The sequence below is a fragment of the Centroberyx affinis genome, unplaced genomic scaffold (assembly GCF_046629955.1).
Source record: "Centroberyx affinis isolate AG114_WGS23_722 - 3 ecotype Tasmania unplaced genomic scaffold, CSIRO-AGI_Caff_v1 ptg002163l_1, whole genome shotgun sequence".
Taxonomy (NCBI): domain Eukaryota; kingdom Metazoa; phylum Chordata; class Actinopteri; order Beryciformes; family Berycidae; genus Centroberyx; species Centroberyx affinis.
Window position 1 is genome coordinate 112,684 of NW_027280478.1, and position 17,376 is coordinate 130,059.

Consider the following 17,376-nt stretch of genomic DNA (forward strand, 5'->3'; position numbering starts at 1 on the left):
AAGACACCTAAAGAAGATACAGACTTCTCCTTGAATTATTGATTACTTGCTTTATTAATCGGTTTATACTAAATTGTTCAACAATAACAAAGGATTGTCACATTTCAAACATGCAGCCAAGAATGCGTGTTATTTTTGATAACATTACAAAAAAAACAAACCCCAAACAGACGAATGGTCTACTTATGAGAGACAGACAGAGATCAATGCAAACAAGTCAGAGAGATCCCAGTGGTGTCCAGTCATGTGCCATAGAGGGCCAAAGTATGCAGCTTTTCACTCCAACCAAACACTACACCAGTGAATTGTACTAATTAGCACAACTTTAACCAGAAATGGAACCAGAAACTTACTAGTATAATCAGCTAGTGTGGTGTTTGGTTGGAATTAAAACCTCTGAACAGGATTGGAGACCACTGATCTAACCAATTTGCGTGGTGACTGAGAGAAACGGGAGCAGTGAACGCGCACGTAGAGGCAGTCGTTCCCACCCATTGCGTCAGCGCGCTCCCTCGCCCCTTCCGTCAGCGCGCGTGCTCCGTGCAGGATGCTGAATTGTAGGTGATGATGGCGGAAGGGGAACAACGTTGAGTTTTATCCGAGTTTTTATTACAGCTGTAGAACCATCTACAACATCGTTTCTCTCCATCGAATCATATCCCGAGGCGATGGGGAACGAAGCCAGTCTGGAGGGGGAGGGCCAGGCGGGACAGCCCGGCTCCGCCGTCCCTGCAGCAGGGGCTCCGGCTTCCATTTCAGCACCACCGGACTCTGGACAGCTCATCAAGCCCAGCAATGGTGCGCCAGCCGGAGGGACGGGGGCTGGACCCGGGCCGGGGATTAACAGGTAGCCGCTATGTAGGACGTTTCTCCGCAAAACTATGGAGAAAAATCAATGAGGTTTCATGATACGGTGGCGTGTTCCGTGTCTATACGGTAAAGAGCGTATAGATCATTCGATTGCAAGGAGACATACTTGAATGGGTGCTTAATTATTTATTTCAATATCCTTGTCAACACAATTCACCATCCCTTTTGAGACGATTTTTGCTTCATGACGTATTATTTAGGCTATGCTAGGCTATTAGACAGTACCGTATTGAATCGAACCCAAAGACGGAATTTTAACATGCAACGCTTTCGATTTAGAATCAATAACGCGTGAAATATAGCTGTCAAATGTAGGCTATGTATAGGCCGAATAGGAATTTCCACGCCCGTTATCACGGTGTCTGTCCTGAGGCATCTTTAAGTATCATCAATGAGCGAAAACCCCTTTGCTTTTGTTGCTGAGTGGGGAAACGCCGAGTAATTGGGAATACTTAGGGAATGGGATCTCAGAAATATCGATAATATTTCCATAGCTACAAGTAACTGCCAAAATAAAAGAAAGGAAAATGAAGGATGGATGCAAAGTGTATTGTTTGTCAGGTTGAAGGGTACCCTGCATATTTCTGAGCATGGGCTCGATCATACAATATCTCACAGGGATAGAAGATAAATGCCAGTAAATACAAAGTCATTCTGAGTGACCACCTTCCTCCTGATGATGAAGCGTCTGTATCCTGATGACAGCATTCTCTTCCAGGATGACAATGCCCCCGTCAAACAACGAGGGGTTTGATGAGCGTGAAAACGACATAACGCATATGCCATAGCTGTCTCACTTACCAGATCCCAGACCAAATGAAAATGCAGTGGAGACAGTCTGTTTCCAGCGCTGTATCCCTCCAACAGAGCCAGACACTGAGCCCAGACACATTAACAATGTTCTTGCAGGCTGTCATGTCCATGTTTCCTTTATTTTGCCAGTTACATATGTTATAGTCCATGGTTTGCCTATGACAAGGCGTTTGCACGTTAATTATATTAGCCTTTTCACAAAGAAATTGTCCATATTCTTCTAAGCATTTAACTGCATGTAGTATTGGTCTGTACTTGCTATGTAGGTGTGTTGCTATTGCCTTAATTAGACAGTGATATTGCTGTAAAACTGAAATACCTCAAAAGCAGCAGCAGAACAAAACCTTGTATTTGCCACACCTGCTTACTATTTGGCTGCACTTGCATTTTAGCCTGCCATCTAAATAGATGCGTAGATTTTTTATTTTTACACTACAAACCAAACCCCAAAGGCTACATCTCAAGAAATTCTGTCTGCCACCGTGAGTAGAAAGACATTTAAAACCCATGACGATGTTCAGGCTTGTCTGTAAATTTGAATGTCTCACTATGGAAATAGCACTCTCTGTGCATGTGTTCAATGTAGGTCAGGATTAAAGCTTATAGTTCCCACGTAACCTTATGATTCTTTTATTTCTTGACATCTCTCTGGGTGGACACCCTAAGGTATCTCATAAAGTGATGGCTAGTGCTGTGAGAGTGAGTGTGCTGAGAGACAGGGAGAGAGAGAGAGGGAGAGGGGAGAGAGAGGGGGAGAGAGAGAGAGAGAGAGAGAGAGAGAGAGAGAGAGAGAATTTCATATAGCTGATGAAAAATGGTTCTCCTGAGATCATAGCCCCACATTCAGTACTGAATCTTGCCTGAAAAAGTCTGCTTCAAATTCACGGTGGCAGTGGTGAGGAGAGACGGTGGCTGGTTAGAGACTTCAGACAGGAGAAATGAGTTGCAGCATTTTACGGGTTAGTTCGCCTATAAATATGAATGGGGACAAAACACTTGCGCTATATATAACCATATGAATTCCATATAGGCAGTTTTTTGCTCTATTTTGGACCAGACTATATTTTGTTCAGAACAGTCGAAGAGCCACCTCTGAACCCAAATAGGAACCCGTGAAGCTAATGGAGTCAACCCACTCCTTTGCTTGCATAATGACAGAAAGCACCAAATTGGTTGTTTTCTCCTCTAATCATAGCAGCTTTGACTAAGTGTGCAATCATTTAGGCTTGATGGTGACCACAATGGACAAGCATTCAACATCGTGAGAGATTCAGCTTTGTGTTGAACACAAGATTCAGACTTTTCCTCTGTTTCCCACCATGTGCTCACATGTCAGAGCATAAAGCGGCATGCAGTACTGTCACTGTATTGTTGTCTGATTGTCTGCCTGTTCTTTTGACAACAGGCATTGTGGTTTCATGGCAGCAGCATTGTTCTGAATTAGTGAAGACCTGCAACTTGCAACTCCGTTATGTAACAGCATGCTTTATAAAACCTTGACAGCCGCTTCTTTATTTGCACATTGACATTGGCTCTTTAATATTAATCATAAGGTAAATTAATGCAAATAAAAATTTAATTCACAATTACAATTACAATTTCCCATTTGGCAGACGCTTTTATCCAAAGCGACATTCAGTCCAAACACAGCTACAGCACATTTAACCCTTGTGAACATAATGCATACAGTTATTTGCTAAGATATATAGAAATGCCCTCATATTAAAATGACTTCATCTACAGGAATGAAAGCACTGTATGTACAGTAACACACACCGAAGCATTATCATGTTTCAAACATGCAGAAGCAAATAATGCAGGAGCAGTGCTTATTATTTATGAGAGCATGACAGCTACCTAGAGAGATAGACATTGTAGCACAGTTGTCCAAATTCCAAACCTAGACAATACCCTCAAATTTTAAAATGATCAGGCTCCCAGGCTTATGGAAGATGCTTAATCTTATTTAGACGACATGTATACTTTTTTTCTTGCTTTTTACTTATATAGACTTCAAATGCAAAATGCTGGAAGTTGTAATTGCCACTTTTGGTCTTTGTAACTTATAGATTGCATAGGATGTTTGTATTCTTAGGTGGTGAAGCTGGCTGAGTGTAGACAACCCATCTCAAATGTGCTGGGAGCACTGCAGTTTACAGCACACAGTGGCTGAAGCTGAACCCCACTCAACTTCAGTGAGCCCCCCTTTGAGTTTTTTGGCAGCATAGCAACAGTTGGTACAGCGGGTAAGTTTATGACACCAGAACAGTCACCAGATACAAAGTGTAGCTGTAACATACTATCTGTGTGCTGTCTTTGTAATCATTGTAAAGGCCCAAATGCACCGGATGTGATTTTTGATGCATGTCATTTGACGCACTTCATTTGACGCTTCTGTGGCGTACTGCAGGCAGGAGATTTAAAGCATCAGTGCCACAGCACTTGCATTTGACCAATACAATGGGGAACAAGCTTTTCCCTCATCCATGTCTTGGCTGCTCATCAGGTCAGTTAGTTTGTGCAGATTTATCAAGCTAGTCTGACGTCAGTCAAATGATGGAATGCCTTCGAATGCTGGAAATGAGGATCCCAATGTGGCCTGTCACTACCCTCCAGTTCTGTTGGAAATATTGTAATAATGAGTTGAGAGCAGTTTGCAACAGCTCTGACTTGGTGACTTAAATGACCCAGAAAAATGATAAGTTCGACTGGGAAAGTCAGAGTTTTCTACAATCTATTTTGCCTTAACCTTTAAACATTACCAAATGGATGCAACCACATCAATTTTGCTCAGAAGTCGGCACTACATTCCAATTTATTTTCCAATAGACAGAGGTATAAATCAATGGCAAACTTATCTCTTGAGTATAGGATGGATGCTGCCACAGATATTAGATATCAGGCCAATAACAGACTAATATAAAATTTCAGTATCAGAGAATTTTCCCTTTACCAAGGGAAACATGTGCAAAGCAACTTCTTTTTCTTCCTTTTTTAAGATCTGTCTGATGGAGAAAATGGGTAATATTTCAATCATTTTTTGTAGAGTGACCCTAAGTTAACACCTACTTGTAATGGTCTACAGTGTTTAATAAACCTTTGTGAAAAAAAATGGAATAGATCAGCACTACAAGCCAATACTTTGAATGAAATACTCAGAATTGGTATCGTCAGTGAAAAAGCGTTATGAGTGCATCTCTACTTGGGATTGACATTTTATTTAAGACCGGATTCTGGGTTTTCATTAAGAAAACGGATATTAAAGAAACAGGTACTATTGGCAGCTGAGATGTTACTGAACTCACCTTTGATTTGCTGTTGAAAGAAAACATCTCGGCTCTTTATTCTGTATACACATTGAAAATGTTTTGGAATGTTAGCTTTTGATCAAGCAAAAATTGTTGGGCCAAGGGTGTAGAGAAGCTGTGAGGCTCGTGCAAATCAGTGGCCCTTTAAATATTGGGTATTAAATAGGCTTGTCTTTGCAATAGGGGAAATTGCAATGGGGGAAATTATTTTGTTTTATTGCAACATTAGAGCTTTATTAACTCTACAGAGGTTGGTCAAGAAATGTTTGCACTGTGACACAATGCGTGCCCCATTATAGAGTATTAGGTCCACTGTGTGCTTGTTTGCATACAGAGTGTATATCTTCTAAAGGTTGGAGTTGTACTGCAGCTTCAGTGTTAATTTGTGCTGTGTATCGGTTTACTTTTTCACCAGTGACATTGTGGTATTGTTGTAGCGTATGTTAGTGAGGCTATGCAGAGAATCTCACTCTCTCTCTGCTTCCTTAGGATAGGAGGTTTCACAGCGGAGTCAGAATGGAGACGACTGGCAGCTTTCAAACACTTCACCATCCACTCAGTTGTAAAGCAAACAACTTGTAGCGATTTAGACACAAAGCCTCAAGTTGCTCTCAATCAATTACCATTAGCTGCACGATGAAAAATACCTTAAGAGATCTTTTGAAAAGGTGAGTTTAAACAGTTTTTTTTTTGTTTTTTTTAACTCTCATACCAAGGCTGAGGTTTGGGCTGTGTATAGATCACAGAAGACTCCACTTGGTGTCTTTGCTATTCTCGTGATAATCATAGATGTGAAACTACCTTCTGCCTTGTGAATACGCCTTGTAGATTAGATTTAGACTTTAGTAGTCAACCCAATGCATCAATGGCCAGTAGCTTAGCTGTAGGCTCAAGGCTCAGTTAGCATCAAACAGAGCCAGAATAGTCACCACATAATCAGGAGTGTGTTGTCAGAGGAATTTCATATGTAGCACTGTAGTGGTGGTTTGAAGAGCGCAGGTTTTCTTGATGGGGTCACTGGGTGAACTGGGTGATCCTGGGGAGAGGAGAGGGAGGTTGGAGTTGTGCAGCAGCTCAAGTCATCGGCCGTGACTCACTGTCGCTAACATGCTCTATTTTAATTCTTTCCTTTATTTCTATCCTTCTCTCGCCCTGGAAGTAGGGCTGCTGGGACTGTCTTTGAAGATGACGGCCACAACAAAACAAGGTCTAAGTTGTTGTGACAGCGGGAATCCTCCATTTCTGTTTAACTATTGGCACTACTGCCTGCGGGCCAGAATGAGCAGAGAAAGCAAAAGTTTGTAATACTGTTGATGTCTGATAAACTACCTCCACTCCACACCAGCCATATCATTGAGGCCAGCAGAGTGGCTTCAAAGAGGGAAAACAAGCCACAAGGTGCACTTCAAAGAAACTGATACAGGCAATATAAATATTCAACATTGGCCCTTACTCTGGGCCAACATTTTGAGTAGTGTGATATCACACCATGAGCAACAATGATAATCTTTTTTTACAGTATGTGGGCTTAGTGTACCTCTGAACAGAATTACTGTACAGAACATAACCAATGTGCTGCACCTAAGGGTAGAAAGAGTACCAAAATATTCCACTGAAGAAGAAGTATTGCTGCTTTGCAAATTTAGTAGTGGTAGAAATTACTGGTGTAAAAATCTACTTAAGTAAATGTAAAAAGTAAAAACACATTGTTACATAATGTTATCTTTCACTGAAAGGATGAGAGGACTCCTTTAATTTAAAAAAATGAGGAAAGCATGAATCAACACAACATTTTAGGACTGTGTTAGCGGTGGTTTCTGTGCAGACCATCTGTCTTTTCTTCACCAACATACTCAGAGTCTTCATGACTGCAACTGCAAATGGGCCAAGGCCATGAGTGAGGGCTGGCAAGCTGATTTGGATCTGATGACATTCACTGACTTATTCATTGTTTCCCTCACTCCCCAACTCCATCTTTCGCTTACTCATTTTTACTTACCCATTCACTTTGCCTCTCATCAACCCCCTCAGCCTTTCCCTCAGTCACCCCAAAAACGTTGCTGTGGGTAAAGGTAAGTGTGAGTGAGCTGTTGCAGATGTAAAATACAGGTTGATGACAGAATAAATAAGATAAAGAGGTCGCTTGGAAGTATGGTGCATAATTGGCATGGTTAAGCTGTGGGGACAACTGCGTTATTCTCTATAAATGTAGTGTTTATATTGAACATGTTTTACGTTCTATGATCAGCTTATGAAATTAAATGATTATTGTTATTTACTTAATGTTATACGCAGGTTTGCAGCAGATGCAGTTCACAATTGGCCAGTTTCTGATGCAGTGCTTATGGAGAGTCTACAAACTGTATACTCTATAATGGATGTGATTTAAGATGTAGCAAAGTATAATTCTTCACTCAAAGCATACTTAAAAGTAAAAGTATAATTACAGACCTCAAAAAATCCTCAACAAGTACAAGTACACAAAAGAGCGACTCACTTACAGTAACGTGAATAAATGTAATTCAGTTCATTACTTCCACCCTTGACCACATCATATTTTTAATTGTATAGCCAGAATTTCTTTGCTATCTAGAGAATGGGAAGTTTGTGATGATGTCGGTGATGGGTGTGTATGTGTGTGTGTGTGTGTGTGTGTGTGTGTGTGTGTGTGTCTGTGAATGAGGGACAGGGTGGGCCACAAGAAATTTCCACTACATGCTTGTCAATTTGTGCTTGTATACACATGTGTAAGAAAGAGCGATATAGAGATGAAATAGTTGCCCACTGCTTCCCTCTCTGGAGCTGGGAGAACTGGTCTCTATCCATCGCCAGTGAGGTGAGGAGGCTGAAGTGTGGGTGTGTGAGCGATGAAACTGAATGAGTCTACATTCACTAAGACCTTTGAGGAAGGCAAACATTGCTCTGTGACCTGACCACAAATTTTATCTGTATATCTAGCCTAGTGTATATTGGTGTCTAGTAAAACACACACACACATACACACTTCTACTGTTATTCAACATCTATTCTATACTAGTTAGGCACTTAGCTGTTGTTGTCATTATGTTATTAGATTATTATAATTACGCTTGCTTATTGACTTAGCATAACTGCTGTTAGGAGTGATAATTTTACTTGTTTAATGTTGTGGCACTTTTTCTTTTCATGGCACTCTGAATTATGTGGCTGCTTACCCTGTTGATGCTTGAGGAGTGTTCACTTAGTTTACTGTTGCACTAATTGTAAGTCGCTCTTGATAAGAGTGTCTGCTGAATTTTAAATTGTCTATTCTAGTTGAACTACTGCAGCTGGCGTTCACTTGGTGTACATGTGAATCATGTTGTCTCCAGTACCTCTGCACATGGTCTTCCAGTTAAATCAGTTAAATCCCAAACCCAGAACCCAGGTGTGATGTCCACCTTGTTCTCTGTCTGTTTTCTACAGCATGTCCGGCAGGCCACCTCAATCAGACCCGGGGCCCAAAGCAGGGCCCCAGAGCGGTCTTGGGACGGGGGACAGGTTGGCGTCCCATGACAGCCCGCAGCCTGCCGCGGCCCATGGAGAGCAAGGCCAGGGTCACATCTCCAGGAAGAGCCTGCAGGTGGACGTGGGCAGCAGCAGGACCGGGAGGTCCCCTTCTGTGTCCCCGGACCGAGGCAGCGTCCCCACCTCCCCCTACTCCGTGCCTCAAATTGCACCCATGCCCAGCAGCAAACTGTGCCCCGTCTGCAAAACCACCGACCTGACGGGCATCGGGGATGACCAGCTGCACGTCAACACCTGCACACAGTGTCGCTTAATGGTGTGCAACCAGTGTGGCTTCAACCCTAACCCGCACCTCACAGAGGTAGGTGGTGCTCCCCGACTGAGACTGACATTCAGAGGGATAATAATAATAATATGGCACTTTATTTATCCCCATAGGGAGATTCTCTTTTCACTCCCCCTCCCCTCCTCAGTGAAGTCAAACTGCACGGTGAAATACAGAACGGCTCCCTGCAGCTGGTAGGGTTCATTGTCTTGCTCAAGGACACTTCAACAGGGTGGATGCTTGCTGTTATGGGGGCTTCACCCTGTGTCCTCCAGTTGAATGGTAGTCTCCCTATACACCAACCTGCTACACAGATAGAGATGATATATCTTTAATACAGATAATGTATTAACAGGAATGCAGAGTCATATAGAGACCTGTGTGGTGTGCTGTGTTTTGATTTTGGTCAAAGCGGGTGATTTAGGCGTTAGATTTTAGTTACAGTGGTCCTGTGGTCCTTATGACTCATCAAAGTTTGTTAGCAGTGTGTCTGTGATGCCTGTTATCAACCTGGCTGTGACTCAACCCACAGGCTGGGATTACACCAACTGGAGGCCCTGTGAAGGAACAGGGGTTAGGACTTGAATTATTGGCATGCTGGGTGTGTCCGAGCCATGCTCCCCCTTGATGTGCTAAACATTTAATGATTTGGTGGGACATGACCTTCCAAACCCAAACACTCTGTTATCACACATTTCCTACTTTTTTATTGGGGGGGATTTGTTCGGTTGACCCAGGAATGTATTGGTCACTTCTTATTTCACTCTAGCCATAATGAATCATAGGCCCTAATCTTGAAAACACATTCTATGTTTTTGCAAAGGAGGTTACATAACACATGTACATAACACTTGAACAAAGCTATATCCGTCCTTCCTGACATGCACTAGTGAGCCATCCAAATCGTGCCCAGAGCCTCATCCAAAGCAAGGCTTTTCATAACAGCGCTGAGAACAGTTGTTTAATGCAGCAAACACGTTTCCCCATCAGTCATAGTCATTCACATGCATCTAAACAATCATCATTGTTAACAGGTAGCTGAGAAAGCCTACTGCCTTCTTCCCAAAATAAAGCACTTGCCTAATTTGAATTAGTCTATGCTTCACTGTTACTGTGAGTCAAGTGTGGCTGTGTCATCTGTCATAAAGTTTCTCATCAGCTCCAGTTAGTCATGTTGCAATTTGCAGCCAAATTGCAATGTCAGTTATGCTGGCTTATTGGCTATCAGGGCTATATGTAGGCTGGATAAATGTAAAGGATTGAGGGAGTAAACATTTAGTATTTGATATTATGTAAATGCATTGATTAATTGCGTGTGTGCGTGCATGAGTGCATGTTTGTGTGTATGTGTGGATGAGACGGGAGAGCAGTAGTGGATGAGACTCGGCAAAAGACATACAGAAAAAGACGGAGGAGAGGAAAGGAGAGAGAGATGAAAGGATTAGAAAGAAATGAGCAGACCAAAGAACTGTGCAGACAAACAGTGAAGAATAGATCATGGCAGAGAGCAAAGGAGAGCATGGAAGTAGAGAGAGCAGCGGAGGTGGATGTTATGGGTATTTTTCAGCTGAGCCTCGGAGAGCTTGTCACACGCTGACAGGGAGAAAGACGGGGAGGGAAAGAGCTCTACCTCTGGAGAGAAGATTCACCCCCTAACCCACTTAGCATGGATTCAGCTGGTGTCTCATTGCAGCATATCTAATGTAGCCTTATCAGCGATGTTGATGATGACCATGTTGTTGTTGATTGTGGTGATAATAATGTTGAAGATGATGATGACTGCAATTCTGATTACAATGACGGCGATGAAGGACTAGGAGAATAAGATAGTAACAGAGACAGAGACAGACACGCTAAGGAAGCTGAAGTGAAAATTTGAGCCTAAGGAGTAACTGACGTTATTCCTGTGATCTTTGACAATTAGATATTTGTACATATGAACTTTTTGAGCTAAAAATGACACAAAACCTTGAGATATTTTGACCTATTGACAATGAATTTGGACTAATTGGATTTTCTAGGCTTAAAGTGTTTGTTTGAATTCATGCATCTGAATGAGCTTTATTTTATTGTCAGTGCTGACAGAAAATGAATCCACGACATGTTCCAGTAAAATCACCCTGGGTACTTGTGACTGTTCACAAAGTCGGTCTCTCATTCATTGCCAGTTTTGCAGTTCCAGGATTTGTCTCTTGATGACATCATGAGGTCAGCCCGGGCTCTCTTGCTTCTAGTTTGTAAAAGCCTTGTTCTTGTTTACAAATAGTTGACAAATACTGATTGAACCGTCCCAGATTATAGGAATAATATGTGCGAAATCTGTTATTGAAGAGGATTTTCCCTTCAAATTACAGAGATGCCGATGCTGATTAAAGTGCTGATAACCAAGGGCAATTCCATATTTTGATATTTTAGATTAGATTATTTTTCATTAGATTAGATAAGGTTATTCACTATAAAGTCCCAGATGATACCTTCACCTCAGAATCAAAGCTACATGTGGAGGGGTTCTATGAAATTCAACAAGAATGGTTTTCATTGATGTTCTCCTAAGGCGGTTTCTGCTCATGTAGAACTCTTCTGGAATGATAATACTTGTTGAAATGCAAGTTGGAGCTGTGTCAAACAATCTAGTGACAGGAATGCAATTTAAAAAGACTTAAACAGGAAGCAGCATATGGCTGTTGTGTGCCACCACTCTGTTTCAGGGTTGTCACTCAAACATTGGAAGATGAGGCTTTATGTAAAAATGCAGGCTTAGATTTGAGGCTTTGCGGATGCATTGTGCATATATATGCATGCAATTATATGCGTGTGCCCGGTGTGTGCGTTTGTGTGTATGTGTGTGTGTGTGCGCAAGAGTGTGTATAACAAGATAAAAAAACAGTTCTCAGTGAGCGATATAATAGTTCTCAGCAAGGTGTTCCAATAATAACGTTGTAATGAGAGAGAAAGAGAGAGTGAGAGTCAGAGAAACAAGGAGACAGACAAAGAGAGACACAGAGACGGAAGATAAAACAAGAGAGAACAAGAGCTCAGAGAAATAGAGAAAGTACCACAGACACTCCCCGCCGACAGTAATTCTCCCACCACCATACAGGGGAACATCTGCTTTATAATTGGTCCGTTTTCTATTTATAGATCCCACCCTCCTTCTGTCTGCAATGATGGCCTGGTCCTGAGAAGCCACAGCTGAAAGAAAGAGAGAAGGGAGAGAGAGAGAGATGTGGGGGATCAGGGGAGCAGGGAGAAAGAATGGGAGAGAAAGCATCATCATAAATTAACCATAACAGTCAGACTGTTCATTCCAACGCTAATGGTGTGCAACACCACTCTGATTCTGCCCTTAGCTCCACAATGCAAAAAATATATCAAAAAGAAAGAATTCCAAGGCACTCTTCAAACAAAAACTTAAAGCTTGGTTGTTGGTCTTGGAGTTGGTTTTAAAATGTCCTTTGAAACAAGTCATTAAATTAAGGCTTTTTATTTGTTTTGGGGGTTTTTTTGTTTGAAGAGTGCCTTGGAATTCCTTCTTTTTCAGTGAAGGACCAATGCCAAACCAAACAGCAGCTTCAATTAATGCCTCCACACAAAAAAACTCAATAGAAGAACTCTCTATTGTCTCGTCTTTGAACAAAATATATCAGGCAGGTCTGAGAGAGGTGGCCACAGTTGTCAGTTGCACTTTGTTTGGTTTAGTAACCAATCCAGTGATGTGAGTTTTGAAACATAAACATTTCTTTTGGATCCAAAACACTCTATTTCCATTCTGAAAATAATTGGCACCTAAAGTTCATCACTCAGTATTTCATGGATATGGATAATTTCATCATAAAGGTGTTACTATTTTGTAAGCAATTGTCGTAGGCTGGCTTAACGTAATAACTTGGATTGTATTCTATACATATTTTTGCACTAACAAACATTTTGTAAGAGAAAGTATCAGTTTATTTTAAGTGGTAGGCATCTCATTTTGGAATTAAAGTCTTAATTTTGTCCTTGTTGATTTTTTACTATGCAGCTGACACTAAACATGTTAGGTGAAAAATAAAGAAATATTTACGACCAAATAAAATAAGTGCAAGTCAAGCTCAAGGGGCCCAAAATTGATTTCCTCAAGCTGATAAGGCCAACCTGGGAGAACAAGCTATCCATGGTTTCATAAATAAACATCCTGTTATGGTTCTTCTTTGTGGAGTTTTATTGCACAGTCTGAACAAAGAGGGCACTTCAAGGCGACTTTGTCGGTTCAGATGGTTCCAGGTGGAACTTCTTGAGCTTTGAACTGTAATTTAACTGGAGAGTTCTTCATGTGATTACAGTTCTCCTAGAGTTTAAGAGTCTCGGTGTTCAGCCATGCTATTATAGCTTGACCGAACCGGAGAGTTCCTTGAGTTGTTATTAATGTACAGGTTATTTACACAGATGGCCACAGTTCAGATTCTAGCTCTAACTTATTTTGCGTGGTCTGATTTTACCTGTATTCATTAAAAATAGGTGTTAAGTAAATGTAAAAACAAATTAAACAAGGCAGTTATATCACATAGATGGATAACAAATCCATATACTTGTGGTGAGCCAGTGTCTTGTTCATAATCCCTGAATTAAGGCCTGCTGCCACCTATACAAATATTTTGCATCAGACATCCTATTCCCTCTCTGACTTTGCATTATATGTCACATGAGATTCCATGACATTCATATCTGGCAAAGGGGAAGACAATGGGAGGGTGCCTGGGTCTCCAAATGTTATGGGTTTGGACTGGTGACCCGTCCAGGGTGTGTCTCCGCCTTCCGCCCAATATATGCTGGGATAGGGTAAAGAAAATGAATTAATGAACAAAAGAAATATTCTCAGGCTCAGGTGTGATTGCTTTGTGTATGAGACTAGCTAGTTATCAAAAGTTTTGCAGGAAAATGAGCTGTTTAATTTTTGTGGGGACAATTACAGAAACAGAAGTTAGTAAGCCATAGCGGTGGTCTGTTTTCCACCATTGTTGCAGCACCAATTTGGCAATACTTGAATGTCTATTTGTTTTCCTTTGTGCGACGAAGCCCCAGAGGAAGTGCTGATTTTAGAACATTCACAGGAGGGGATCCACCAAATAAGGATATATTGCAATAGTTTAATTAGAGCACAATTAATAATTTATTAATGCTATGAATAGCAACTTGCTTTTTATTATAATATTTCTCAAACGCAAGTTACAGAAACACTTTTTTTTTTGCATATACTGCATGTACAACAGCGAATTACCGCTTCGTTATTTCTCAGATCCCAGAAGAAATTTCTGGAAAGTTAAACATTGGTTTGAATTGAGAATTCAAGAAAGAATAAGCTATTCTTTCTCAAAACCAAGCAGTATTAGTGGAGGACAGATGCAGGATACATCCATAAAACTGATGTGACGGGTTTACTATTTGTATATTGAGTATTCAGTAACACTTCAAGGTTTCTATATGACCCAAACTAACTAAAACATAGAAACGTTACATGGATATGTTAGTGTGGAGATTCACTTAAAGATGCAATCAGTAACTTATTTGATCAACTAAATTCTGAATACGATCACATACTGTATGTTCTTGATGAATCTGACTCCTTAGATGGGAAATAAGGATTTGGAAACTTTTTAAAACATGGTAAATCAAAAGAAAGAAAGAACGAAAGAAAGAAATGAAATCTCAACTGCCATTTACTGTGAATCCTTGCCTAAAATTGTCAGAGAGCCAATTTCAGATTGAAAAATAAATGTTCAATCTACAAAATTGTTATATAAATAAGGCAAGTGGTGGGGTGACAGTGTTTGAACAGAGCGCACCAGACTGTAATCACAGATTGGGCCTTTCAGTGGACAAACAGTATGAACTGGGTCAAGAATCCAACTGAGACACTAGATGCTGAATTTTGCATATACAAAAATATTTTGCAAAGAGAACTGCCGGATACTAAATCCAGGACACTGGTTACCAGCGATATTTTATTATCAGGACCCCATAATTCATCACTGATAAAGTTCCCAATCCCTATTGTTAGTTGGGCTGTACCCTCCAGCAAGGAATAATCACCTTTTGTTAATCTATGTGAAAATTTGGAAGACGCACATGAGCTTCTTTTGTCCACTTTCCCCACTGACTTCCATATACAATAATATAAGAGAGACTCACTGAGAGCTCACCCTCTAATATTTCACAGTGTGGTGACGGGGCAATCATTTCATTTTTCTTTGAAACCTATGAGACTAGACTTGAATGCAGTCCATATTTGGAATGGAAGTATGAATGTAGTCCGTGTATTTGGGAGCAGTATCCATGTTACACCCTAAAATCCCTTAGAGATGTAGTGAAGGGACATGATAGCATCTTTTTGAGCAATTCCTTTCATTTTTACCGTATTACAGGTTGGAAATCATTGTTTTACAGTATATGAGGCAGTTTTCCCATAGAATTCTTTATTCATTCAAGTCAGATATCCTTTTATCCTTTTTTTTTTCTCCACACTCAGTTTAGGCTCTGTACAGTGAGCAGCCTTTTTTTTTTTATCAGTACCAGCTGACAAGACATTATATTTTTTATATATGTCTGATCAGGTCATATAGTTCTCTGCAAGCCTATCACATGAGAATAATTCCATATTTCATTTCCACAGTAGATTTTGACAAAATTCTGAATATATCTGTATCAAGGATTACAGTTTTTCTCAATTGCTTACATGCATTTCCCGAAACAGTAACCTCATTCTCAAAATAGTGCGTCAAAACCCCACAACATTAACGCAATTGGCCACGGCACTATTTCAACTCTCATTGTGTTTGCGCAAAATGCAAATGCTAGAGCACATTTTGCAAAACACTAAGCGCACTGTAATTGCATAGATGCAATTCTCATTTGAGAATTCCAGCGAGAACTCTAGTGAAAGTGCACCTGTATGTATTTTCAGAAATAGTGAAGAGAGCATGATAATTATTTTTTTCTTTGAATCTTGAAGACCTGGAGCCCAATGCCATCCATAAGTGAACCTCACATTTCACACTATACTCATGTTTTCTGAAATTGAATCCATCCTACACCCTGAAATCCATTGAGATTCCATTGAGACCTGTTATCAGCTTTTGTTGGCTAAAAAGGCAGAATACAGTAACTACAATTTTGAATGGCAAATGTGTTCAAAACCTATAGCTACAACCTGCATATGAGATCTGAGCAGCATAAGATATGAAATGTTGATCAAATATTTAGCTCAAGCGGTGCACTTACTTTTGCACACCCTACTTCATAAAAATATATAATTTCCTCCTTACTTTAGTGTAATGTGTTGTAATGATTGACCGATTTTGTGTGTTTTTGACGTGTGTGGTTAATGTTTGGAGTGTTTTAGGCTGTTTTGCACAGGTGGTATAGTGTTGTGAGAAACACTTTTGCTGTTTTGGGAATTGCACTTGAGGTTAGTGTTTGGGAAAATGCATCTAAGCGATTGAGAAAAACTGTAATATTAAGTGCTACCACTCTCCACTACTTACCAGCATCCTTAGTAAGACTATGGTTCCCCTGCTGGGCCTGTCACTGCACCAGCACACCTGGTGAGAGATATTCAATAATAAGCTACAATGACAATTTAATGGTGATTTTCCTACAAACTCTGGTAATTCTTCCGGTCGTTCTCCTTAAGAGCTCCAGTGCCTGCTTGGCAACACTTGGTAATAAAGCAGATGTCTTTATTGGGAATGTACGTGTGGCTGTGTTTGTGTTGAGAGAGAGAGAGAGAGAGAGAAAGAGAGACAGAGAGAGACTGAGCGACAGAGAGACAGAGAGACTGAAAGAGAGAGACTGAGGCAGAGAAACAGAGACAGAAAGACAGACAGACTGAAAGAGAGAGACAGACAGACAGACAGACAGACAGACAGACAGAGAGAGACTGAGAGAAAGAGACAGAGAGACTTAGACAGAGAAACAGAGACAGAGAGACAGACAGGCTGAAAGAGGGACAGAGAGAGACAGGGAAAAAGAGACAGAGAGTGCGCGAGAGAGAGAGACAGAGAGAAACAGAGACAGACAGACAGACAGACAGACTGACAGAGAGACAGACAGACAGAGACGAAGAGAGATAGAGACGGAGAGAGAGCGAGAGAGAGAGAGGGAGAGAGAGAGAGAGAGAGAGAGAGAGAGAGAGAGAGAGACAGACATTGGGAGGTCTTCTGATGTCTTCTGGCCCAATTTGCAACGAGTTGCCACCCCGCTGCATTCTAAGCATCCTTTTCCCCAAACTGCAGTGCTCAGCTGCTCTATGTGCTGCATGGTGATACTGCATTGTCATCTGTGGGACAGAGCTCCTTCCTTTGTCCACGTCTTTGTCTGCTCAACCAGTTATGTATGTGATTCTTTCTTTGTCTCTGTGCTTGCAACTTACCCATCCGTCCTGAGGAATGATGGACTGTGTGATGTCTGATGTCAAACTCTGCAACAGATGTAAACTGGAGGAGGACGAAGGGGGAAACTAACATATTCTGACATGTTTGGGTGTATGTGGAAAAAATCCCTTCTACTTCTCTCTCTCCTACACTTCTCTCTTACATG

At 41.0% G+C, this 17,376-nt stretch overlaps 1 protein-coding gene across 1 annotated transcript in view; it reads left to right on the plus strand.

The window, feature by feature from the left end:
- Positions 1 to 668: 668 nt before the first annotated feature.
- The window catches only part of bsnb (bassoon (presynaptic cytomatrix protein) b), a 60,260-nt gene continuing 43,552 nt past the window's right edge, over positions 669 to 17,376 (plus strand). The window contains exons 1-2 of the mRNA XM_071532115.1: positions 669 to 847; positions 8,448 to 8,838. Coding sequence (XP_071388216.1) covers positions 669 to 847; positions 8,448 to 8,838 — 570 coding nt within the window. The remainder of the gene's footprint in view (positions 848 to 8,447; positions 8,839 to 17,376) is intronic.